Here is a 26,444-nt window from a genome sequence, read left to right as displayed (position 1 = left end):
AAGGTAGGTTATTACGTCATTGTTTCATACCAGACATTCTATCGTATTTCAAAGACCTACCTACAGTTGTTAGCAGGGTGCATTCAAGCATACTTGAAATAGAGCTTCGCTATTTTTAGAATAAAGTTCCACAATCTGCTGTCATGCTTCTGAGGCCATATTTTTTTTTCTTTTTTTATAATTTGCATCCATGTTTTAAGAAACTATCCAACAGAAAGAATTTATTGCTAATCCACCTTTCTTGTCTCGACGTATTTAATTCTCCTGCAGTAGCGAGACGCGATGGATTAGAGAAGATCCATCAGAGGTAATGGCGGAAATTCAGACAGCTGCTTGGAGAAACTTTTGTTATCCAGGAATTATGTAGTTGTGCACTTTTATAGACATTCATTCTCACAGCGAGACAACATTTTATGTTTGCAGACACGCATTTCGGTAGATAAAGGAAAAATTCGAAGACAGTGTTTTCTGTAGAGAAACAGCGAGACTCAAATTGCATTTCGAACGATAAAAATGGCCAGTCGAATATATTCTATTCAATCGAGTCATTTAACAAAATTTTCTTACAGTATTTGTTTGTCTTTTTTATAGGATTTCTTATATTTCCTCTTAGAGAAATATTGTTTGGGTGAGCAAGTTGCCATTTCTTTGTTCATACCATGTTATTTCTCCTTTTAAGTCTATTAGTAGTCTTTAGTTAACAAACAAATACATCTAAACTTCTGAGCACTTCCGCGTTTAAAAGATACGGTAGTTATCCCCCTCCCATTAATGCATCATTGGCTGAAGTAAAGGCTTTAATATCTGAAAATATTTTAGAACAAGTGATAAGACTATTCCATTAAAGGGATTGTTTTCTATCAGAGAAGAACGAATTCCTTTCGCTGCTGGTTTTACTAGTCAAGGCAACACAAGAGGAGTCACAATATTTTCGACTTCCATTGATTGTTTAATAATTTACGATGATCCGACTCCTGAAGATTGATTTGTAAAGCTATCACATATTAGTACCGTGAATAACCAAATGTTTCATAATCTGACTCTTAGAAACTAAATCTATAACATTTCAATCCACTAAGCAACAAAAACTACCCATTAACAAATGACTCTGCTAAGTAGGCTGGCGAATTATACGTGAAGTTATCAATGTATTTTTTTACTGTGGAAAATAAATCAAAGGAATTGCACCTAGGCTGTAAACATACCGAAAAAATCGTGGATATCGTACTATGTCATCTTGCCGCTTCCAGATATATAGAGGAGAAATAACGCTTTTTATGTTAAAAATTAATTCAATAGAAAACTTTTAGATTTAGAAGATATTAATGTTATATTGTAAGCAAGATTTCCACATTAAGTATAAAGTCATGATAACGTACACGAAATTATTACACTTGAAATGTGGATAATACAAAGCGTTTAGTCACAATATAATCTTATTTTAAAAATATTTCCCATTAGAAATATTTTCATCTTTTAGTACAGGAGTAGAAGCTTCTTTAACTATTTTTAAGAGTTGAAAAAAATTAAATTTAAAGCAATGAAATATTTGATTTACAAACTATAAAAAACAATACATACTTCGATTAATTCTGGAATTGTTACCTATAACCTAGATTTGTTTTTATTTCTTTAGTAAAATACTAAGATGTAAACAAATATTTAGCAATAGAAACAAAATGTATTATAAAGACATTTGTGACTTGGGATCGAATCCATTTGGATGTAAGGAAGCTTTGTTATGGCTTTTCATCTAAAGGTGAGTTAAGCAGTCTTGTGCGAAGGGAGGCGGGGTTTCCGTTAAAAATTATTACAATTTTGAACGGAATTCCTAACAATCTCTGTTAAGGACGTTTTTCGTTTCTGATGTGCCTCCAAATTTATCAGGTAACAAATATTTTGGATCTTCTACCCCCCCCCCCCTTCGGTTTGCATACTATGAGTCTTCCCACCACTCAACTGATTATAAATGGATCAAGCTATAACTCCTTTGAAAAGTCTACTCTCTTCCCTCAAAAAGGAAAACCTTTCACACATCCTGAAAATTCTCAACCGAATATAGTCTTATTTTTCGGCAGGCTGAAAAGCATACTATACTTGACAAGAAATTGTATCATTCTTTTCATCCATATTTCATCCAAGCGTAAGCATAAAAGAGTGTGCTCGAATATCTTCACGACTAAGATACTTGTATATAGAGAGCAGTTGACTTCACATCAAGTCACCCTTCGTATCGCACAATACATAGGCACGATACACACCCTTCGCAGGGCGTGTATCGTGCCATATATTATAGTGAGAGTCGCTTCTCGAGACTAGTTTCGACATTTATTGAGGTTGCGTCAGTGGGAGCTAGACCTGTGGAGTACCGAGAGCTATCTCGATGGCAGAAGTCATATTTTTCAAATATGCGCCTTATGAATGGAGTGTGCTATGTCTTACCACGTGCAAAGAGGAACTTGATGTGAGGTTGTCTACTATTCATACAGGAGCAACTCAGTCATGATGATATTCGACATTCTAATTTTCGCATGCTTAAGCGCCATGATAAAATATGGATTAAAACAAGGATATAAGTGTTAGTTGGGCATAATATTTTACAATCCAACGGTGGATAAACCTTGCTACAACTGTTTCTAATACAGAGTCACGAAAACGTTTTCCGTTAGATAAAATATGGGAAAAATAGAATTCAATTTAAATTTAAAACAGTAAATGGTGTCTCGTGAAAAGGTAATTGAGATGAAACGTCCTCACTGCTGGAATCTCTAGGGGTAAAATTAACAATGACTCTTAAATGGTAGAGATGGATCTTTAGCAATATATCCTTAGAGATGCGCATGCTCTAAAGATTCTACCTAAGGATAATTTCACGTTTGAAGTGTAATAATATGATTCAAGTTTTACTGAAACTGAAAGTAACATATTGTAATCCTCATTGTTTTCATCTCCTCCTCCTTTAAAAATATTAAATGCGGAAAGAGTGTCCGATAAAATATTTCTAAGCGTGTAAATGAAGTAGATGTAAATGCACAAGTAATGGGCCTATCCCTTAGCGACATTGAAGATGTTGAAGCTAGGAAATCTGCGACTGACATCTGGCAGAAAAATGAAGAATTACATCCTACTGAATTTAAAACAAGGCTTTTCAATTATTAGTTGCCTAATACAAAAATGTAGGGTGCTCAATGACTCTTTTTTTGTCTAATAATCATAATCAAGTTACTGTTTGGGGTAAATTATTATTATTACATGATACCTCCAAGGCTCATCGCGAGAGGATGCTGTACACAACTCACCATTTCCCCTACTTAATAATTTTAGTTATTTCGGCCACAGTTTAATTTCAAACTATCACTCGTTCAATACATTATAATTACACTTTTGAGTTGTGAGATGCAGTAAGCTTAAGTTCGTTCTGGAAATGTAGTGAAAAAAGAGAGTAATGCCTCTAACGAGGTAGTATGTTCTTTAGATGATTGTTAGTAAATTACATAACGTACAGGATGATGCATTATAAGAACTGTTAATAAAGTAAAGGAAACTTCGGCGAGTAGTACCCTAAAATATAGTTTTTGCCATTCTCAAAAATCCTATCTCATTTCTGGTATAAGTTGGCCTCGAAGGTTCAACACTTTGTGGCGAAAGTACGACGTCTGTGTCTTACTGATACACTGACTTCGAATATCTGGGAGGAAATTCGTACTACTTTCTATGAGACTGGCTGACGTATCTCTTATTTAGCAATAAAGTGACATCGATTGAAAAAATACTTATATTTCTCTTGTAGAGCAAAGGGACTTGAATTCGTTTCTTTACAAACACAGGACGCTGATACAACTGAATGCTTTGTGAAGACTTCAGATGCTCACAGAATTGAATGCAACGTTTTATGGGTTGAATATTTTATGTTTGCAATTTAGTACCAGGTAGCAAATTGAACTGATGGGAAAGTTAAGCCTATTTTAATATATCAAAGGAGAAAGACCTGAAGTGCAGTCCAGAGGGCTGGTTTTAATTTATCATATCTGACCTACTGAATGCCAACAAGAACCCCTCCTTCCCTTCATAATTAAATCCTCTCCAATAGGGACATTAAGAAAGAGAAAACAAAAAAACAGTTAAAATTTAATTCATTGTAAAGCATGGACATCTGTTATGTTAGAAAGAAATAAGATTAAAACAGCAATTTAGATTCAGAGTGGAATCTTTTATCAATATAGTACTTAAATTGTTAATATAAATTTTCGCTGTGCGACTATCTTGCAGAATAACCTGAATTCAGATTGCATATCTGAAACATCTTCGCATCTCTTAATTCAAGAAAAGTGATATACAGTAAGCTGATATATGTACATTCATCTAACCCAGAAGAAGTCACCAGTTAACTTGGCGAAACTAGTCAGTTTCTAGTTGTATCAAATTCCGATCAATAAAAACCCAATTTCAGTTATCTTATTTAAATATATATTGGGTTTTTATGCAAGTATGTAAATGATATTGTTGGATAGGCGAGGAAAACTACTAGTATCTTTTTGGAGTCAACAATTATTGTGACAGACTGGTAAGCCGCGCTCATGGAGTCGACCATATTATAAAATATACAAACAACAAATGTTTCTTTTGAGTTTAACGAATTAAATGAGTTTTTTAATTATAATAATTGTATAATCATCTTGGGTTCCTTCTAAATATATTCAAAGCCTACATGTAGCATATATGTGATAAGCTACATGGGTTCTGAATGATGTTACGTAAAGAACAAATCCTAGAGACAAGTGGAAATTATGTAGACAACTTTGAAGGGGAGGAGAGAGAAAGAGACAGCAGTTCTAAGACGATACGTATTGTATACGACTACAGGTACTCTCGAAAACAGTTCCTAAATGATCCTAATTGCCATTTAGTGTGTTCTAGCCGGAGCCCTGTCTGCAGGCTTTCTCCCCCAACAGCGCAGTAATTTATTTGTTTCTGAACGCGCTTAACAGTTAACGAGTTTGTTACTATAGAAACGACCATACCCGTTCTGAAGTTGACGACGATGTCTAGGAGGAAGATAGTGTCGGAGAGGCAGTTGAAGGCAATCCACCGAGTTGACAAGTCGTCGTTGAAGAAAGAGATGGCTACAGGCAGAACTATCAAATTGGCCACCAGAAGGAGAAGCATACAAAGGTCCCAGTAAAACCTGAAAGAGAAAGGGAAAATAATTCAGAAAGACACAAACACACAGAATGGTATTCAGCTACACCTGGAAGTGAAATACGTAAGGGATATTCTTATTTAGTCAAATATTTACAAGCATTTAAAACGTTCTATGCGTAAAATAAATTATAGCAAGTCATTTTAATTCTAATACTTGAGACCGACAGTTCCAAATTCAAAATATATAAATCACCCTTAGTTCAACAGAAAGAAAGACATTTGATAACGCACCCAATAACTATTTTTCAATATTATATTGTATATTCTGCGTTCATTTCATTAAAATCAAGGCACAACACGTGACATTTTGGATGAGCCTCCGTAGCTGAGTCGGCACTGATGAAGCCCTTTGGTTGAAAGACCTCGATATAAAAGTCGGAAAGATGGAAACTCATCTTTAGATGCAAAGACCTTTATAGGACTTTCCATCTGAAATGCGAAATAGTCAAACCGGCCAGAAGAATGCATCCAATTTACAGAGATAATACACTAGCATCACAGCGACAGTTCCGTTAACCTTAATTCAAAAACAACAACCATTTAGATATTTTTTGAGCACTGCAATGACTTTACATACTGACAGTATTTCATGATATCCTGCAAACCATAGCACGCCCAACAGTATTACCGTAAAAAGAAGGAATTCATATTATGATAAACGTGTAAAAGTTTGGAAGTATTATTAACTATAAAAAAAAAACTCGTTTCTAAAACCAAGTAACTGAATCTCATCCTTAAAAAAGAAATTGTATGATCTCCGTTGCTTAAATCGGAAGACCCCTCTCCGTCATCTGCATTAAATCTTATTAGTTTTTGACATAAGGTTTTCAAATAGAAAATATCAACAATATAAAAAATATCAAAGATTATATAATATTAAAATTTTATAATTTTTTAAATTTCATGCTTTATGCCTAAAGAAATGTAAGTTTTGGAGAACAATGGTAAAAAAAAAACTTTGACTAAGTGCATTGTAAAGTTCAAATACATGAAGTCGTTATAGAAATAATGAAATACTGAGCTCACATTCGCTACATTAACGATATTTGAATATCAATAAATTCACATTGCAAAGAATTCTGAGTTTTAATATCATTTATAAGCTAATACGTATATTCAACACAACACTTACAAAGTGACATTTGTGAGATGGTAAGAATTGCCGGTAGTATAAATCCACATATTACCTTTACTTTATTAGATTTATTCATTTAATGTTATGGTAAAAAGCTACATACACCATGAGGTGACTTTACATGAAGATAATTAGTATTGTAGCCTTAACCTTTTTTAAGTCATGATCCCTACCTTAATCGCTTAATAAACGTGCTTGCCAGTGAAGAGTCAAACTTTACTAGAAAGCCCATTTTTTTTATCTTGTTGGTCTGTGTTCTGAGAACATTAGAGTATAAACTGAGACGAATCCAAATTTTTCCGTTTTAAATATTTTAAAACGGATCTATAAAACTTTTTATAGATAAAAAGATGTTATCTGCTGATAAAATTTTTTATCAGCAGATAACATCTGAAGATAAAATAACTGAATACGTTTAGAAACCTGCTCAAGTTTTCATAAAAGTTTACTTTTTTATGATATGATAATAAAACAAAAATCAGTTTTCACTGTGAAAACATTGGATTTTTTATGATAATAATCTACGAAAAGTTGCAAACCCAGTTTAAATTCTGGCGCTAATGGAATAATTCAAGAGTTTGGATTTTTCTAATGATCAGTAACTATTTTTTCGAGCCAGTTTAGATCAACAATAGACGGAGTAGTTCAATCATAGGAGATGATGAAAATCATCTACCACGTTAAAACATTCACAACCATCAATAGGTGGGAATAAAAGTGAGAGTGCATTGAATGGATTCACTAATTACTCAGCCAATTAGGCCATAATGCTTTAAACATAACACATTTTCAAAAATTATATAATTTTTCAAAATGTGAAAAATGATTTTCTTCAAACACTCCGGAAATCGAATGGCACTGATTTCTAGTGCAGGAAGTATCGATCGTTTGCTTTCTAGTGATGGAAACTTAGATCAGAAGATATTGCAAAAGATTTCAGAAGGCAAAGATTTAAAAAAAAAAAACTGAGGTTCCACTGAAGAGTAAGCACTGGATTAACAGACGTTACTTTTTCCCTATTTTGTTTTATGCAGCAGAGATGAAGACTAACAAAAATAGATCTAAGCAGAATGCAAGAAATGGAAATGAATGTTTTGAGAACAGTGCTGACAAAAATGGAAAGAATAAGAAAATATGAGCATTAATGTTTTGGGACTAGAAATTGTTGAAGAAATGCTTGTGAGCTTGAAATAGTTTGGACATATGAGAATGAATTTCATATGAATAAAGTGAAGAGACTAGATAAGCGAAGATTTTGAGATAAATGTGATATGAAAAGGTCTTAATGAAGAAAGAATTTGGGAGCCCTGAAAGAAATGGCGAACTTTGATCTGCCTAAACTGACAGTTTCCCTTGGAACAGTTAGTGATAAAGAATGAATGATTCTGAATTCTTTAACAAGTGTTAAGTTCAAACTTTCTTTTGCACAAAGATCGCAGTAGAATTTAAATGCTTCAAGGGACTAATACAGAATACAGTTAAATTCGTAATAAATCAGAGTTCATCTCAAACATAATTATTGGAAGCTGAAATTCACCTTAAAGGCATACGCATGTGAAATCTAAATGTCATACAAATAGTAGCATTAAGATGAAACTGATTCTTAAAGTATCCATTTTTAAGTTTGGAATATCTTTCTCTCCAGAATAAGTAAAATATTCCAAACACATTTCTACTGCAACCTTTTTTAAAATCCTTCTTGTATTTTACGCGATCAGATGTGTCCGAAAAGTTAACGATTTTTTAGTTTTCTAAATATAGAAACATCTCACAAGTGTGGTTTGTTTCATATACAATGAAAGAAACGCGAGCAGCTCCAAATTCAATGTGATGGAAAAGAACACCAGAAAGATATAGACAAACTATTCATGCACACTGCTCAATATCGCGATCTTTCCAGCCTATTTTATCCTTATCGATCAGCTTGGGTCTTTCCTGATAACAATGTGAACAATACATCTTCATACATCTAAGAAAACTAGAACAAATTATTCCATCATATAATATGGAGTAATTCCTCACGGATATTAGGCATGCACTGCTTTTATTATTATTATTTTTATTTTTATTTACAAATAAATTTCTTTTCTTTTTTCAGCTGATGTTCATGATTAGAATTCATAGTAATTAATCGCATATTAGGCACAAAGTGCTTAAACTAGTTTATTTTCAAAAATAAATTTTAAATTTCCACGGGTTTGTCCAATTCAAAGTAAGTTGCTCAGACACATAAAAAGTGTTGTGCTAGATGCCACACTGCAAGTAATTATGACTGCCAAATTGCAGTTTCAGTGAGGCATCACAAGTTAATCACTGAAAATGTTATATCGGTTGCTGAAAAAAGAAAATGGCACCAACTGTCTAAAGTCTGATATTCCACTAATAATGAAAACACATATCACTTCTCAAGTGCTATGAGTTAAACACCCACGACAAATAGATAATAATTATTTAAAAATTCGGATTATCGTGTTTTTACACAGTTGGTCATAAGAGAAACTTATATAAGCTCTTTGTAGTAACTTACGATATAAAAAGCGAACGGAGAGGTGTCACAGAATACTGGAACTGTGTTTAATAATGACACAGTACACGTTGCATCATATGCTATGTCGTTAAAGAAGAAATCTCTTTGAAAAAAAAAGGGGAATGCTTAAGAAATTCACTGAAAAGGTATTAAAAGTAGAATCGAAGTCTGAATGCTGCCTTTGAAAAACAAGAGGAGGATGCTGTTGGGTTAAAGGCATCCAGTTGATAGCAATCAGTCGCATTTCTCAAAATATTTTTCTTGTTTGTAAACCAAATGAATCTCAGTTCTCTTCATAACACTTACACGCGTTATTTAACTGGGTGATTTCGATCAAATGAACTGTGTATGTACGCGCATGGGAGCGCTGACATGTTAGAATTGCAGATTCGCAACGTATAAGATTCAAAGAGAGCTTCAATTGAATCGCTCGGAATTTTCATCAAAGGCGCGCCCCCGTTTGTTGGCACCGTACTCCGATTTCAGATAAACTGCGCACGGTAAACGCAGGTCAGCCAGATTTCCCCGATGTTCACCTGTGCTACTGTTAGAGAGAGCGAGAAAGCTATAAATAGCTACAATACAGTTTCGTTGTGTAAGCAAGGCGATACAAACTTTGTTCTATTCGACAACGGTTATTGACTAACTCCACGAACTGTTTGAAGGGGAAAAAAGGTGAAACTCGCAAGCACACTGTGAGTGAACTAATGATCTCGTAGATGGATTCCGACACTTCTGGCATTGGTGAATGTACAGACGCCTCTAGTGCATAACATCGCATCTCAAATAATACCTTTATCTTGATGTGCTTCCTGAGTGAACGCAGTACTCGCACGAGGTTTAAAATGGGTTCTAATTGCGTGATTACAATCGAGTAATACTGTTTAACTTCAACATTCTTCAGCTTTCATCAATTAGGCAGATCGACTGAACATAATCCAATTATTTAGCACTTGCGTTTTCCTTCAAATGTTGGCACTTTTTTTCATGAGATTCGGTTTGAGATTTATTAATCCCTAATTGATTTTATCGAACTACAACAATGAAGAAAACAGATTTGGATTTAAATTCTTTGGATTGAACAATGTGGTCACAACGTTTTGAACTTCATACAACTGAAGATTGTAGAAAACTATCTTAATTGTTGCAGAAATTGAATTGATTCAATTCATCCAAGTATAGTTAAAGTCATTTTGTTGTTTTGCATTTTTTATGCTTATGTTTTAAAGCACTTAATTTTTGAAATATTTTTAATATTAGTTGCATGATGTTTTGTAACAGTATGTTTGTAACCATATGCTATCTAGTATTTTTAAATCTATTCCTTTTATGTTGGTTATTTAAAATTGAGCAGATCTCATCCCTAATTGATTCATCATTAAGCTACTTCCAAAATGTCTTCCACTCTTATAGAATGAATTTCAACCTAAGCTCACTTAACAAAGTAAAAAAGGATTTAGATGGGGGCTACAGCCGTTAGCACGTCTTCACTGCACTTGAATATGTATTGAAAACAGGACGCTTTCTCTTCAAAATAACTCCCACATTTCCCAAGAAAGTGGCCCAATTGCTACTTAATTAAATTTCTCTACCGCGGACTGCCAAGAAATGCATTTATTGTTCCGTCTCAAGAAGTTGTAGCAGCAGTTTCCTATCTACTCACAATGTCTAACGGAAATCCTTAATACAATTTGATTTTGCCTGCTTTTTCTATGGTTGTAGATATAGTTCTGAGTTACTGTTGTTTCTATGAGATTTTGATTAAGGGCTCGAAAGAGTTGACGAACGTTTGTGCGCTAAGTCATGTTGTTGTTACTTTATTCTCAGAATGGAGCTCGAAGTGCATGCAGACATCCGCATAAGTCTGTTTTGGAATTATCTGCAGAACAGCACTCTTACATCTATGTTAGGATTACGTTTCAGGCGTCGAAGGAGATCTTTCGAAAATAAATATTTAAATCTCAAAGCATTCCAAGAATAATCTCATTTATGGCTATGAAATCTTTTTATGAAGCATGCCTACATATGTACAGACCTATAAGCTTCTTAATTTAGATTTCTTTCTCTTTTATAAACAAAAGAGAATGTGCACCATAAAGATAAACACAATAAGATGAAGAATTCCACAATTTTTCATTGTGTCTTATAATTTTGTAAACAGGAATTACACAGATTTCGTAGTTTGCTACGAACTAATTAATTACCATTCAAGAAATATATGTAACCGATAATCTTACAGAGTTTCTAAATGAAAAAACTAGCTGAAACTATTTTTGCGTTTTTTGTATTTTGTATTTTTTGTATTTCTATCCCTCACAACGCGGCTAGGAGGACGTACAATTTACACACAAATATATTTTTAGCGTTATTTATTCATTTAAAAAATATATATATTATGGTCACGAAAGCCGATTATCGCAGCTCGCGGCCCTAAAGTACCACGGACTATAATAATGATTGCTCTAATCACAGATTCGGGGTTTTGAATCCTTCCTTTTATAACCAAAAATGTTTTCAATATAAACATGTATACATTATTATTCACGTATTTCAACTTTAAGTTTCAATAATTGTGTTCATTATTTTGGAGAACTCTATTTAATATTCATTATTGTCCAATACCTTTCCACGCAGATGGGTAATATTAGAATAGAAAACCACGGATAACAAATAAACATTCTGATAGAACAGAAAGATGCGAAGAAAGAAGACACTTTTAGTAAAAAAAAAGTTCTTTTTACATATAAAACAAAGAACGTAATCGATGGAATTACAACTACAAGGCTACTGTAAGAATATCTCATTGGGGATATGTCGGCGTGTCTGCGTACTGGTTAGAAGTACTACTCATCAATGTGCTATGACTATATTAGAAACCCTGTATATAAATGAAATATTTCGATCAGCCAAAGAACGGAAGAACGATGGAAACAAAAAACTCATTTTGAAAAGAAAAAAGCTGAGCACACCACCTTTGACATCATCATTTGAATATGTAGGGCAGACATTTATCAAGACAGTTTTCTCGACTGAAACTTAAAATAAGAGACAGTTCTCAGAGAACCAATTTAATGTCAATATTCGTCTGCGAAGTAAAATAGAGAGAGAGAGAGAATGATGTTTGTTGCTGCTGGGCTTACTAGGAAAGAACACAGGAGAATCAAATGCAAGTAGAGACAATTTATGCACAGGTTACTGTAAGGGAAGATAGACAAATAGGCTGGTTGTAAGAAAATTGCTTTTTGCAAGTAGCTATATGGGGATCTCTCCCTGTATGCACAGCACATTTCATCTACAGGAATACTATGGTATTTTGGAGTATTCAGAATGAACATTAAAACCAAAACAATTGTTCAATTAAATAACATGTTACAATAAGCATTAATATGTGATTTAAAATCTCGTTAATGTAAAAAAAAAATGGCAAACAATAATTTAAAACAGTGTGATATTGAGTGTGCATTCGAAATTTAAATTGATTAAATGTTTAACTCCTTTTTTTTTACCTGTGTGAAGGTTGCAATAAATGGATGATGGGTCCGTTGGCATTATTAATCGCATGCAAGGTATTTTATTGGCTGTAACAGTAGATGAGATTCTTTCTACTCCTTCGGGAGAATGAAACGCGAGCGGTTAGAGGATTTGTATTTTTCGCAATACTAATATTTCAAATTACTTTCAAGTAATAAATCATTAATAAACTTGTGTTTCAAGTAAATAACGAACAAAACAAATTAAATGCTTACAGTTTTCAGTCTAAAAATGAGAAGAGTTTAATTAAAGACTTCCTTTCTGCTAAGAAGTCAGCATCGGTGTATTCACTCAAAGCGATGACTCTCATAAATATACTTTAATGATTAAAATGCAATTTATTAGTTATCGATTGTTTATTCTGAATTCTCATTCTGTTGTTATCAAAGCATTTTCTTTGGTTGAAATTTTTAAATGAAAATTGACATTGTAATTTGCAACAGAACTATAATTAGTGGAGTCGTTTTCTACGTCAGAGCTAGGTTCTTTAATCAGAATAATCAGTAAATATTAACTGTACATATATCTTTTAATGAAAATAACAGGCATTAAGTCATTTATTTAGCTATAGGCTATCACGATAGCATTCAGGTTCGATTCACAGTTTAAGTGTTAAAAACAGCTTGCCACTTATAACGTGGCGTTGACTAATCTTAATACTTCCGCTAATTTAAGGCTCACAAAATCGCGGAATGCAAACGATTAGCAATATTACTAGAATTTCGTCTTATATTTTCAAAAAGAGGATATTAAGGAATAAAACTCGGAGACGTTTTCTAGATGGCACTTAAAGTCATCACATGTTAACTGTCTTTTGAAAAAAAGAAAAGATACAATCCAGACTCTATAAACGATCTTTATATCACTGATTATGCAAATGTGGCTTAAAAGTAAGAATAAAAAGACGCCGAAGGCAATTTAAACTGCCTTCGGCGTCTTTGCTATTATAAAAATTGAGTCCAATTTACTTTTAAATATTAAGACTGTGAAACAACTAAAATAATTTAATGATCTGATTAAAGCTTTCCAAATTTCTGGTAAGGTTAGACCTTGATTCTTGTTTAGGTTTTCAGTTTTACGGGCGACTGTAGCTGCTTCCTTGAAGGTTCTTGAATGGTAGTTATCTTCTATATAGGGCATAAGGCGCTTATCCTACTTCAGTTTTCATGACAATTGCATCATGAGCCATAATGAATAAATCACGTTCCCGAGACACGCATTGCCTCGTTCAATACTAATTTTTTGTATGAATTAGAACCATCAGTTATAACCTAGTCTGTTACCTTCATATAGCTTATTAGTTTATATTCCCTGAAGATGCCGATAGAAAAAAATTGACGAAACATGTAGGACGATAAAACAAAGCTACTTGACGAACATTATATAAAAAAAGTGTAATAGTCTTATAAATAATAGTCAAGAAAAAATTCCACACACTGTGTGATGAAGTTTTATGCAAGTCGGTGAAATGTGAAATAAGTACCCATAAAAATGTGAATGAATAGTTTCATCCAGTAACAAATGTATACATGAAGACAATAGTAAAAACCAACAGGTCAGAATTGGATTAAGGTCAAGAGACTTAGCTGACTTGAAGATACTGGTCCAAGAGCTTCGCTCGATAAGGGTGAGTATTATCGTCTAGTGGGATAAAGATCTCCTCTATTGCTCCCACACACGTACGGACATAAGGGTTTAGGACCTCGTCTCTATGTTTTACCATACATGATTCCGCTAGAAAATACATACAGGGCATCAACCCAACGGGATGCTTCCCCAAACCATCACACTACCTCCACCACGTATCCCTTTAACGGATAGTAGAGGGATGATAACGTTTCCTGATCTGGTTCTCTCCAGATCAGAGAAAGCCTCGTACCGCTTTGTAGAACAAATCGATACTCATCTGCAAACAATATCGACCCCATTGGTGTTGGGTCCAGTTGACGTGGAGTCTGGCTCAATTCAAACCTTCTCTCCTGTGCTGCGGGGTGGGGGGGGGGTAGGCGCACGCAGACTACCGATCGCCTAGCATACAGACCACCTTCGTGAAGCACTACTGTGCACAGTGGAAGCAGATACCAATGTTCCTGTAGCTGACACGAAACAGATCAAGTCGATACAGGGTTTCGGGGCATATAATCGGAGATACTGGTCATCCACTGCGTCTGTAGCCTGTGGTCTTTCTACACAGTATCTGTGGAATGCCGTTTGTGACCGCTGGAATTGGCCCCACAGTCTGTGAGTCACAGAACGACTCTCATGCCACCGTCTGGTTACCGCTTGACCAATGAATGGTGCTCTCAACTGTATACGCAAATAAGCTCGGCATAAAAGTGGGCGTTTTTGAATTTCGCATCTGAAGCGAGAATAAGACAGTTCGTGATAGCAAAATTCTTGGATTTCGCTACAAGACATGAACCGAGGAATTCAGATGGCAAGCCGACGTAAGATTAGAGACCGGCCATACGTCGGCTTGCCATTTGAATTCCTCGGTTCATGTCTTGTAGCGATATCCAAGAATTTTGCTTTCACTAAATGTCTTATTCTCGCTTCAGATGCGAAACAGAAAACTATTCAAAAACGCCCACTTTTATGCCGAGCTCATTTGCATATACAGTTGAGAGCACCACTCATTTATGTATAACAGACCCCGCGTCACTTTTGTTTTACTTCCCCCACGAGTTACAGCGATTTTTCTTTGTTCCTTAAATTTATGGAAACCAGTGTAAGTCAGAAAAGAGTGAAACTACCATCAATATTTGCTTCACTATTCCCATTGTGTGCTGAATCAAATTAAGTTTCCCAGAAAGGACGAATATGTTATGGATATTTTATGATATACTCCTCCACAGCTAAGGATTTTTCGTATCTTCTGGTCTGTGGGTTTTTCTGAGGCATCAATTAATCTATGTCATATCCAGAAAGTATAGGAATTTTAACTTTTTGTTTCTTTCATTATTGGAGGCAGGAAATAGCATGATAGATTCAGTCGCATGGTCATTGTCATCAATCTAATGTAATTTCTAATTTATCCGCTTTAACAACTCCTACGCTGTGGTCTTTTAGCGAGCAACAAACCCATCCATCACTAGAAACGACCTAAATTTCAATAAGCCAACGAAACTGAATGATAATATCTTTCTACCTGGAATAACTTCGGACTCAAATCGTTACTGTCATAAATATATCTATCTATATATATATTCTTTCATTTTTCTTTCTTTTTTTCTATATTTTTAATAACAATCAAAAATACCCAAATATCTCTTAGGTAGTTTTTGTGATATGTAGAGAGAAAGCAACCTCTAAAACATCTTCTGGAAAACCCTTTTTACCGCGCTTTTTTTTCTATTATATTGGGATGGATGAATAGAAGATGTAAAATCGGAACAAACTTGAGGAATCTAAGCAGAAAAAAACAAATTGAGAAGTACGTGCTATTTTTTTTTCACGTTTTTATGAGCCAATTAGAACTGTTAAACAAGTAATATTTATTTTCTCTTCATGCAGACTTTTTTGCGGTACATTACTTCACAGATATTTCAAAGAAAACAAAGAACCAAAAAGAAATTCCAATTCATTCTAACAAATACCGTTTTCATTCCACACACGACAGCAGAATAATGCGAATTAGATAACCCTTTAGGTATGTAATTAGCACAAACAAAGGTCCAAGGATATTTTGTGAACTTAATGAAAAGCAAGAAAAAAAAAGGAAATAAAAAAGATATAGAGGGGGGGGCGTGAATGCTTCAATGCTTTCACAGTCTGGTTTGTGTTAATGAAGTAACTTTTATCAAGAAATGGATGTAAAATAAGCAAAATTAATTCCCATATTAATTGTGGCGTCATTGGGAGAATGGCGTCATCTTTTAAATTTGAAAGACGTCGACAATGATTTTATATATTATGTTCCTACTAAACATCTTCATGAGATGTTCTTTTTTATTTCACAATAGGAATTTGCAATTGAATTTAGCTTTTATATCTATTCTAATGATTTATTTGTTTACAGTAATATTATACCCTTTCAGTAAGAAACTATTTTGTAACTCCTGGATATTTGGAGAGGGCGCCACCATTAATCACAAACAGACGACAACAATTAGTTATTTGAGAGGGTTTTTCTTCTGCGAATTTGTTTTGTTAAAATGTCTGAATTTCTAAATAATTAGATACATACGTTGTAAATTAAGTTCAAGATCATAACATCTAATATATAATGGCAAAAACATGATTTATATCTGCTGAAGACGAATGTATTACAATACAAATAGATTAAATACTTAGGAATTAAATTTAGTTTATAATTTCATTTAAGATAATTACTTCTATCTTTTCATTCTGATATACTGATTATGTATTAAAGCTTTGGCAAGCATTTATAAAATAACTACAGAAATGATTATCCACATCGTTGTACAAACATTTCAAGTATAGCCGAAAGTTTTACTGTAACTGTTATTTAAAGAAAAATACTTAGAAGCAAATGTGATATCATTTAATACAAGACAGAATAAATTCCGCTTTCTCAGATTCGAATATTAAAAACATCAGGCTACAGCGTGTAGAAGGCTATTTTTCATTCTGAATAGAAAACAATGACATATTGTACGCTAGTGGAATTCTTTTGAAAGAACATGGAATGATGTATATTCCACATCATTAGGAAAGCGCATTAGCTCTGCTGTTATTCAAAAAATTCAACTCCTATTTATAGTTTTTGTTATGTTGTTTAATTTCCAGTATTTTCCATCATGCATTCCTGCTAACTTCATGATGATTATACGCTTATACATAAATTTTCGATGTCTTAGTAGAACTAGTCACGCGCGCGCGTGTACACACACACACACACACAGAGAGAGAGAGATGATCATCAGTGCTTCTCATGGTAATTTCAACTGATTGTTTAAATATGAACATGGTACCATCTCCATTTCTCAGATGGCGCTGCAGTTGAAAGAATTCGAGTATTGCACCGCAAGAAGCGTCTGCTGATAAATTGCGTGCCTTCTGAAGTTTCACCTAAATATCTACCTTGCTCTCACGCATTCACTGGTGCAGAAAATGAACCCTTATTCAGATGGCTCCTCTTGGCGGCCACGAGAAGCGATCAAGTGACTCCATCCACACACACACACACACACACACACACACACACACACACCTTACGTTATTTATTTTCACAAAAACTTCGCTCCGCACAGCATCCGTCGCTACTCCGTCTCAGCAGGAACGAACGAATGCATCAAACCAGAGTCCGCACGAGAGAGGTTGCCATTATTAAAAATCACCCCGACTGACGGCCATGCGACGGCAAATGTTGCGTTAATCCGTCGTTGCCAATACGGAAAGCAAACGATAGCACACGGAGAACGTGAAGAAGGCATGTCAAAAACTTTTCTCTCTCTCTCTGTCGCTTTTCTTTTTTATTTTAGCGTATGTATTGTTTTCGTCGTTTCTAGTCAGTCTTCTGAAGCTGACAAGTAATTACACTTTGATGCTTTGAACACGACCAAACTAATGCAAATTTAATTAGAGTTGCTTAGGTAATCTGAAGGAGAGGCGGAAAGAAAGAGAAGTCAGAAACGCTGTGTAACATAATAATGTGCTACGGAACAAAATAATTAAAGATAGTTCAATTGAAGGCAAGTTAATAATTTCGTTACAAAAAAAATACGTTTTTTAGCACTGTTCTTTAAAGAAAAGATGGAAAAATGCGTTCATTTTAATTTATGAAAGAAAATGTCCTGTCATTCATTCTGTGACAGAAAAAATTCTTTAGATAAAGTAACGAAAGTCGAATAGATTTTTCTTACACAGGACTAGTGTGGCTCTATTTACATGGAACGAGCGTATTTTCGGATCTCATTCTCCACTTGATGGATATAACTGAGGTACTCTAGCTCTGGTAACACCACCCGGATACCAGGGTAGTCCAAGCACATGCACCCATGTTAAAACCAGTGACGCACTGGTTCGTATACTGAGAGTGAAATAGGCAGTCACTTATATTACAACACCATGCTGTTATTACTGTTCACCTAAATAAAATTTCAGGCGCCTAATTATAATAAATAATTTCACGGAAATATACGGATGTTATTTAACATTCTAAATGAAATGTAAATATTATACAGATAGTCATAAATCGCAACATGTTCTCTAATGTTAAAAATGAAATTTTATGAGTTTGGGTCTGCCTTTCCATTAAGTTTGGTAAGAAATTACATTAATCTAGAAAGAATAAAGAGAAGAATAGAATGCTGGGTAGGGATAAACTTGTGATGACCGCTATTCTATGCATTTTTGGAAAACTCAGGAAATTCAGTTTTTTTTTCTGTTTCATTAAAGAAACTGAAATAAATAGCAAAATTCATTTTTATAATTTATCATCTATACCAAATACAGCGTATTTGGTCCCGAAGGACACATGTCTACTCGTATCTCTCTAAATATGTTTAAGAGAGCTAGAAACGAAATGGAGCATTTCACCTATGTGGATCACGATTACCTAGTTTCATCTATAAAGTACTGAGAAAAAGAAAATAAAGAAGAAATGGCAGGGTTTTGGAACTCTTTTTCCTATTTTACTTTCTTTGTGTATCATGTGATTCAATCTAAGACGTTTTTCAGAATTGGAATGCCTTCATTTGACAAAACTTTCTTCTTAGGCCTAGCGTGTTTTTTTTCTGAATTTCTTTAAAGACAGGTTGAAAGATTGAATGTAGGACAGCTCGAAGAGGGGGATACTATTTCTTACAGCTCAATACTTGGTCCTTCGTTTTGAGAGCAGAGTGAAACCAGTTTTTAGATGTTTTAAATTTGACGTTCTTTTTAGGCAGTACGCTTTTATGTCTAAGAGAATTTTCTTTCTGTATATTCCACAAGTAATCTGATAAGGTAAAATCTAGAGAGAGAGAAGCAAAAATCCGCTGTGAGATAATGCAATTTCTCTAATACCCAAGGATCACTCTTGAAAAGCATGTGGCCAGTGGTAGCATCTTACTGAAACTATTACCTATCAAGTGTTAGGCAAGCAGGAGAAACGTTTCATGTTCCTAATTAAATATGGTTTAATTTAATTAACCCAATAGAATCTCTTTGATAGATGTTGAGCAGCTTCCATTGTCAATACCTATTAGCGGAGCACCTCAACGATCTAGTTGAGGATCTTTTGTTGTCAAGTTCAATAAAGTGAGCTTTGATTACATCAAGTATAGTTGAAGCACTATAGCAGATAATAACACACTCACTCTTGTAGGATTGTATTACAAGGTCATTCATATCCGGGCTTCACTGACTGTCAGTCAATGTTCCTTGAAATCCCTCCATTGCTTGGAATCACAATCAAAGCAGCTAATACTACGGGGCAACTATAGTATGTCTGTTGATTGCATGTATATTTTTTTGTTTTCGGACAGGAAAACGTTGTACCTCCATACGAATTCGAACAGCATAAAGTGATGTTTATGGGAAAAAGGAAGTTCAGCTTCAAAAAGAACAAAACAATGCGATTCACGCTAAATCAAACCGAGGTGTGTGTGTGTGTGTGTGTCGACACCTATTCTATTCTTATGTCCCATGGGTCGCACAGAAGGGGGGGGGGTATTCATTCAAATACTTTGTCAGTTTGACACCGACTTTTATGTGATAAACTAAAAAATATATTATTTTATTATGTTATATACAGAATATAACAAAAGAAAAAATAAATAGGAAAATAAAAGACATTTATGGCTCATGAAACCGAACCGAAACTTAACATTGTTACATCATATTTTCCTTTATTAATGACAAACGTTCCAAGAAAAAACTGCAACTCGGAATAAAACTAGAAAAATTGACTCAAATTAAACAAGCTTTTACAATGCGTTTACAAAACGTCATGGGAATAAAAAAAATAAAATAGTATTTCAACTGTGTAGAGAAAACAAACATGCCACTCAATGAACTGAACTTCGTTTTATGCCCCTTCCGCTAATCAGTGGTTCCTTAAATTGGAACTGATAAGCAAGAAACCTCTCAGTGGCATCACCTTCCAGTCAAGTCCAAATTCTTTTGTAATTCGACGAACAGCTTTAGAGCTTTATCTCTCTGATTTCAATATGTGCATGCTGTCATAAACATTTTAATGTATCCGCTTTGCCTTTTATTCAGAAATAATTCTATCGCTTTTGACTTAGAATCTATCCATGAAATTCGAATAATGCAATAAACGGCAATAAAACAAAACCACACTTAATATTAAAAATCATGTGACCAATTCATTAGATCAACTTGTCTTATTATTATGCTTGAAGCAGGAAAAAGATATTACTTTTACCAACAAAACATTCTTGTTACTTTTAGTGAGTTATCAGCAAGACCCTAACAACTCCTTTAAATGACAAAACCATGTAATTTTGGTTTTCTATTAACATTACATACCCTAAAGTAGTTATTCAACAGTATACCTCATCGTCCATATTTTAGCTGGATTCTAAAGTGATATTTAAGCAGTAATTGAGGGAGGAGGTTAGCATCATCATCATCTCAGAAGGACTGAAGTGCGTCATAAAGGACAAGACCGACTAAAGATGAACACTATCATTTATATTACCAAGAAAGGATACAAGCCTATCGTAAATTAGCACCACTAAATTTCGTTTTGACATTCCGTTATTCAAATCCTACATAACATTAACAAAATAGATTAAAAATCGAGGAACTGCGTTGCAAAGACTACACACGGTACTTTTTTCTAGCCACTGCAGACTTTCAATAATCAGGGTTGGTGGAATAATACTTGGAGGCGATGAAAATTGTCTATCACCTAAACACACATTCCCAATCATCTCTGCGACAATGGGATTCGAAGCCATAGCCAATCACTTAGAAAGCGAAGAAGCCATTCACAGAACGAATCATGTGAGCAATATATGGTTGCTGACGTACTGAATACGAAGGATTTGAATTTTATTGTCTTTAATGGTAGTCATAATAAAGATAAAAATAATCATATTCCTTTCACCGATTATAAATGGAATAAAAATTATCTTAAAATAATTAATACCTTAACTACTCTAAAAGAATTAGCAACACACTTTGCAAAACTTTATTTATTTACGTGACTCCGGCAGAGGAGAGGTTATAAGGTTATAGTAAGTGGGCTAAAGATTTTTTATACACTGCATATATTTTTAAATTAATTTCATAATTTTTTCGTGATCTTATTGATTTTTACCTATTCAGTATTCGTGAATTCTTGCAAAATATTATGTTTATTACCCAGAAGAAGTCTGATGGAGTTCCAGCACTCATCGCTGGAGGTGATTTCATGCTATACCAATCCACACTAACCACACCAAAAACGTACCTTTTTAATAACTGCATGAATTTTGACGGATTGGTTATTTTAAAAGAGAAAAGAAATCCGATTATCCAGTAAAAAGTTGGGTTCCACCCCAACGCATGAGACTGGCTAACTACCTTCAACTGAAAAGTCCTTTATGTGACTACCAATTAACTTTAAGAGCGTTATTAAAAACTAGCGAATGTGCATTATATTTATTAAAGATTAAAAGTTTTTATTACCAAAACCTACATGCCGTAAGGAGGTTTTTTCTCTCTCTCCATTCATTAAAACAAAAACTATGTATTTCGTAAACCTGCGTTTCAATTCTGTGAATGTTATCCATATATTCAATGTTTGGCACTTTCAATTACATTGTACTTTAACAGAAATTCGTAGAACTGAATAAAATGTTCATTCAACTGCTATTTAAGCTACCGCCGTAATAAACGGATTCCAGCTTATTGTGAAACGAGGAATGCAGGGAAAACATGGATGGTCTGAGCATATTGATTACGCAAGCAATGAAAGTGGTAACTGTCTCTAAATTGATTGTTGCAACGATGGAAGATATGGAAACTGGGAAAATGTGATTAACGTCCAGTTGTTATAATTTAATTACTACGCGTATAATAAGACTTACGCGAGTGTCATTCTACCAGAAATCGTTATCTGTGGCAGAAAGCTTGAGGACATGTAACCATCTATAGCTACCTACACAAATGTGCCTATTTAAATGCAATTTTGGACCACCTATGAGATTAAGAATATTCGCTTATTTAAGAATATTTTTGCTATTTTCCTATTGAGTATTTTCATGAATATATACGAAAAAGAGAATTTAATATAATCTGCAAAGTGAAATCTACTAAACAAATCAGAATTTACTTTAATTTGTCAGCCTTTATTTTTATCAAACGAAACAAAGCAGTCACTGATCATGAAACATTGCTTGCGCGCATGCTCAAACTAGTCTCCGTTGATGATAGTTTCATGATAAAGGGCTGCGTTTAGATTTTAACAAAACTTAAGCGACATTACCATGTCTGTAAACTGCGTGTTCTCCGACTAATTTTCACATTATTAAAACGATTTTCTAATCGAAAATAATAAGAAACAAATTTATACGTACACAGCTGAAAAATTATTAAACTACAGGTATTTCAGTTTACGTATCATGAACCGTCAGTGTATTGCAGTTGGAAATCAAAAATAAACAAGAGCGAAGTTATATGGAGAATGGAATCTCTCCTTGTATGCAGTCGCGAGACAGCCAAGTAAATACTATCATACTATTAGGATCAAATTAAGTGTATGTGTGTGTGTGCGTGCGCGCAAGATTTTTTTAAAAGAAAACTTATGTTAAGTCGTATAGTTCTTCATAATAATTTGCCAACTTTCTGGCATGGAAATTCCCTCATTGGGGTTGAGATTTTAGAGAATGCAGAAGGACATTGGAACTTTCTTTAAAGAGATACTTATATTTATGAAAACATCCGTGTAATATTTCGGTGTTTTTCCAAATGATGCTGTGGATAGCATTAGTAATCCCATGTTCTGCTAAACCCGATTTGTTAAGTTTATTTGAATTATGTAGGAATGATGTTCAAACATGTGTACAGAAACAGATCGGCCTGTTTGTCCGAAGTAGAATAACTGGCAGTTGCATGTCATCGAGTACAATCCAGGTAGCAGTAAAGGTGGAATTTTATCGTTTGGAGACAGAGTGGAATGGAGTAATAGGCTAGAAAGTAGTGGAGATATTAAACTTCTTTAAGATACAAGAAATGAATTTTGAAATTAATGCGTTAAATGTATGGGATGGGAATTATTACGCAAGTCATGTATTTCAATACAGGATAGAAAAACATGAGTCATAATCTCCGTTGTTTTGGGATTGGAACCATTGAGAATAGCCACTTTTTGATTTTAGCGATGTTTATGAAGCACGTCGTAGAGGAGAGATAATGAACTCCCCTGAAATAAGGCATTTAATAAATAAGACCCTATTTCTGTGAATGATAGTGAGCAGAAGTGTGATTGATATACCAAAAATATATTTATAAGGAACCATCCAGATTTTGAATAAGAGCATCCAGGTAAGATAGAATCCCATTTGGACAAAGAGGCCGATCTGTTGGAGCAAGCAATCCACTTAAATAGTTTAATGTCCGGCAAATGCGAAGGTCGAGCGCATTGGTAACGAAGCAACAAGAAAAGAAATTTGACATTTAGGAATTTGCGAATCCGGATATAAAGTGGTGCTTATCCCTGAATAGATACCTAAAACGAGATTCTAAACATTTCTCAACTTATAATAGAACTTCTATAGCTCAGTCGGTTTCGAATAGCTTTCACTGGAAAGACCTGGGTTCGAATCCTGTTTCTTTCGACCTGGGTTCGAAAGTTTACACGGTGCAGTATGAGTTTACGCGTAATCGTAAAAATACGAAGGAAGAAACTTAAAAGCACTGATGTTGTATGCATGCGCTCAGAAAGTTTGCTGTAGAAATGAAAGAACGACCGCCGCTATCATTTAAGCCAATGGTGAACCCACCTTAATATCTCCAAGGTACACTTCCACTTATAAGTTTTCATCTAATTACCATAGAAAGGAGTGTATATTATGCCAAAGCAACTAAACGTATGTGGGTGTTGGGATGAGGAGTGTACTAATTCAACAAGCTACGTGTCTGACTTTATATGAATTGACAGAATAAGACATTTGAGAATTCAGGAAGGAAACCTTGCCACCCTCAGCTACTTCAGGCCTTTATGGGGAATGGAGAAACAAAGGGAATCGAACATCTTTTAACCATTGTGCTTTATAGTTGCTGACCATTTTCTAAGATCGCAATTAAGCACTCAATAAGATTTCATCCTCCACTAAATTTCATATTCCAAAGGAATAAAATATTAAAATTTTCTATTTCGTAACCACTCTTAAACTGCAACTGCTTTTCAAATAAAATAAACTTAAATTAAATATTAATCAAGATATTTTCTTTAACTAAATAGAGAACATCAGTACTATCTGCATTCTTTTCTTCGGGGTGCTATTTGCAACCAAAGTTAAGAAAGTGGCAATTTTTTAAATATTTTATTCGGTTCTTAATACTGCGAAAAAGTCCAATTTTCTATTGTATGCTTGAAACCTCATGTCAATAGAAAGAATGATGCAGAATCTTCAGTTAAGTCTTATTATAACACACGGACGCCAGATTGTCTCGCAGCCTTTCGCCTTCCCTCCATCTTCATTCTGAAATTCCATTAGAAGTTGTCCCCAGACTTGGTGACGTGTCGGTTTTCTGCAGCCTACGAATATAGTCGAAGTGCCCCATTCAACAGTCCTTTCCAAACGAGCTTGTTTGTCTGTTTGTTCGGTATCCACTTTCTTCGTCGTTACGGACTGTATTGTCAACATCGACTCAGAGAGAGATGTCTCGAGACAACCATCACAAGTGACTCTTCTCAAATCCCTGCCTGTAAAGATGGTTTGAGACTAAAGGGACAAATTACGCATCATTGGCTGTTTGTTCAAGACAGTAGCGATGCCTGTGTCGCCACTCAGACCAGGACTAAGTGATTAGGAAGAAATTCAGAATATCTTTCAGAATTCCTATATGCTTCGATAATTCGAATGGGTAGCTTAAATTTAAGTGAACTTTCGCCGGTCTCTTTAAAACGTCATCAGTCAAAAAGGAAGATGTTTATGAGACAATACAGTATTCCTTGGAACTTTCTTTTTTGCATTTTTAAACTTCATGGCGTTAAGCAGAGTATTATGTTTAAATAGTTTAATGATTCACTCATCTAACCGAATACGTAAGCGTGCAGCGAGTTCTTTTTTTTTTTTTTTTTGCAGTTCTTACTCTACGATTTTTATACTGATTGATTGCGGCTGATAATGAAGATACTGAATTAAATGTCCTTCTCGTAGAGTCTCCGCTGCTTGACAAACAGGTTATAGTTTCAAATTCCACTGTGACATGGATGTTTCTGAAAGTAGGTGGTGACACGGAATCCTTATTGGACATTTGAAATAACCGAAAAAGTTAGGTTTCCTTTCTCGACGGATTTTAGTTAATCCAATCCGTAGCTTATGGTAGATGTATAGAATTGTCATAAAAAGATAGATATCATCACAAAGTTCAGATGAGTCATTAAAACTGCATTAGAATCTTTACTGCTGAATTTATTGTGATTACAAAACGATTTTTAATACTTGTGTTACGATTACCACATATATGATACTATACATAAAGGAAAAAAAAACTGTTTCATATATGAGAATTGTATTGCAATATGGATGGATGTATACGTTTACTGAACTTTCTCTTGGCAACAGTAGTCTCTCTGAGACATTTGTCTTAGAGGACATCGATTTCAGATGGAATCACATCACAAATCGAGCTAATAAATTAAACTGAATATGAAACAAACATAACTGAAATTATTCATTTTCTAAAGGCGTCTACCCAGTTTTTTTGAAATACGGCTCCCATCCACGAAAGCTTTTTTTAACATAGAATACTTTACTGCCATGGGAAGGCAAGGATTGTTTGTATTTTTTTATTAATTATATATATACGTTGAAAGTGTTTTCGCCTTGTTTCTATTATACATTAAAGATGCCAAAAAATTATATACTTGGTTTTAAACCTTTACCCAAGTCAGCAAAACAATGCTTTGCGCGTGAAATATATTCA

The 26,444-nt window shown here is 34.4% G+C and overlaps 1 protein-coding gene across 3 annotated transcripts in view; it reads right to left on the bottom strand.

Annotated features, from left to right (window-relative positions):
* Positions 1 to 26,444, bottom strand: part of Ih (hyperpolarization activated cyclic nucleotide gated potassium channel Ih) — a 485,037-nt gene that overhangs the window by 308,401 nt on the left and 150,192 nt on the right. For all 3 annotated transcript variants that reach the window (XM_090406366.1, XM_090406365.1, XM_090406367.1), the window contains exon 3: positions 5,022 to 5,185. In XM_090406366.1, coding sequence (XP_090262492.1) covers positions 5,022 to 5,185 — 164 coding nt within the window. The remainder of the gene's footprint in view (positions 1 to 5,021; positions 5,186 to 26,444) is intronic.

This window comes from Typopeltis vanoorti, chromosome 16 (genome assembly GCF_054136105.1).
Source record: "Typopeltis vanoorti isolate ZY-2024b chromosome 16, IOZ_Tvanoo_1.0, whole genome shotgun sequence".
NCBI lineage: Eukaryota > Metazoa > Arthropoda > Arachnida > Uropygi > Thelyphonidae > Typopeltis > Typopeltis vanoorti.
This window is presented reverse-complemented; position numbering and strand designations above follow the sequence as displayed.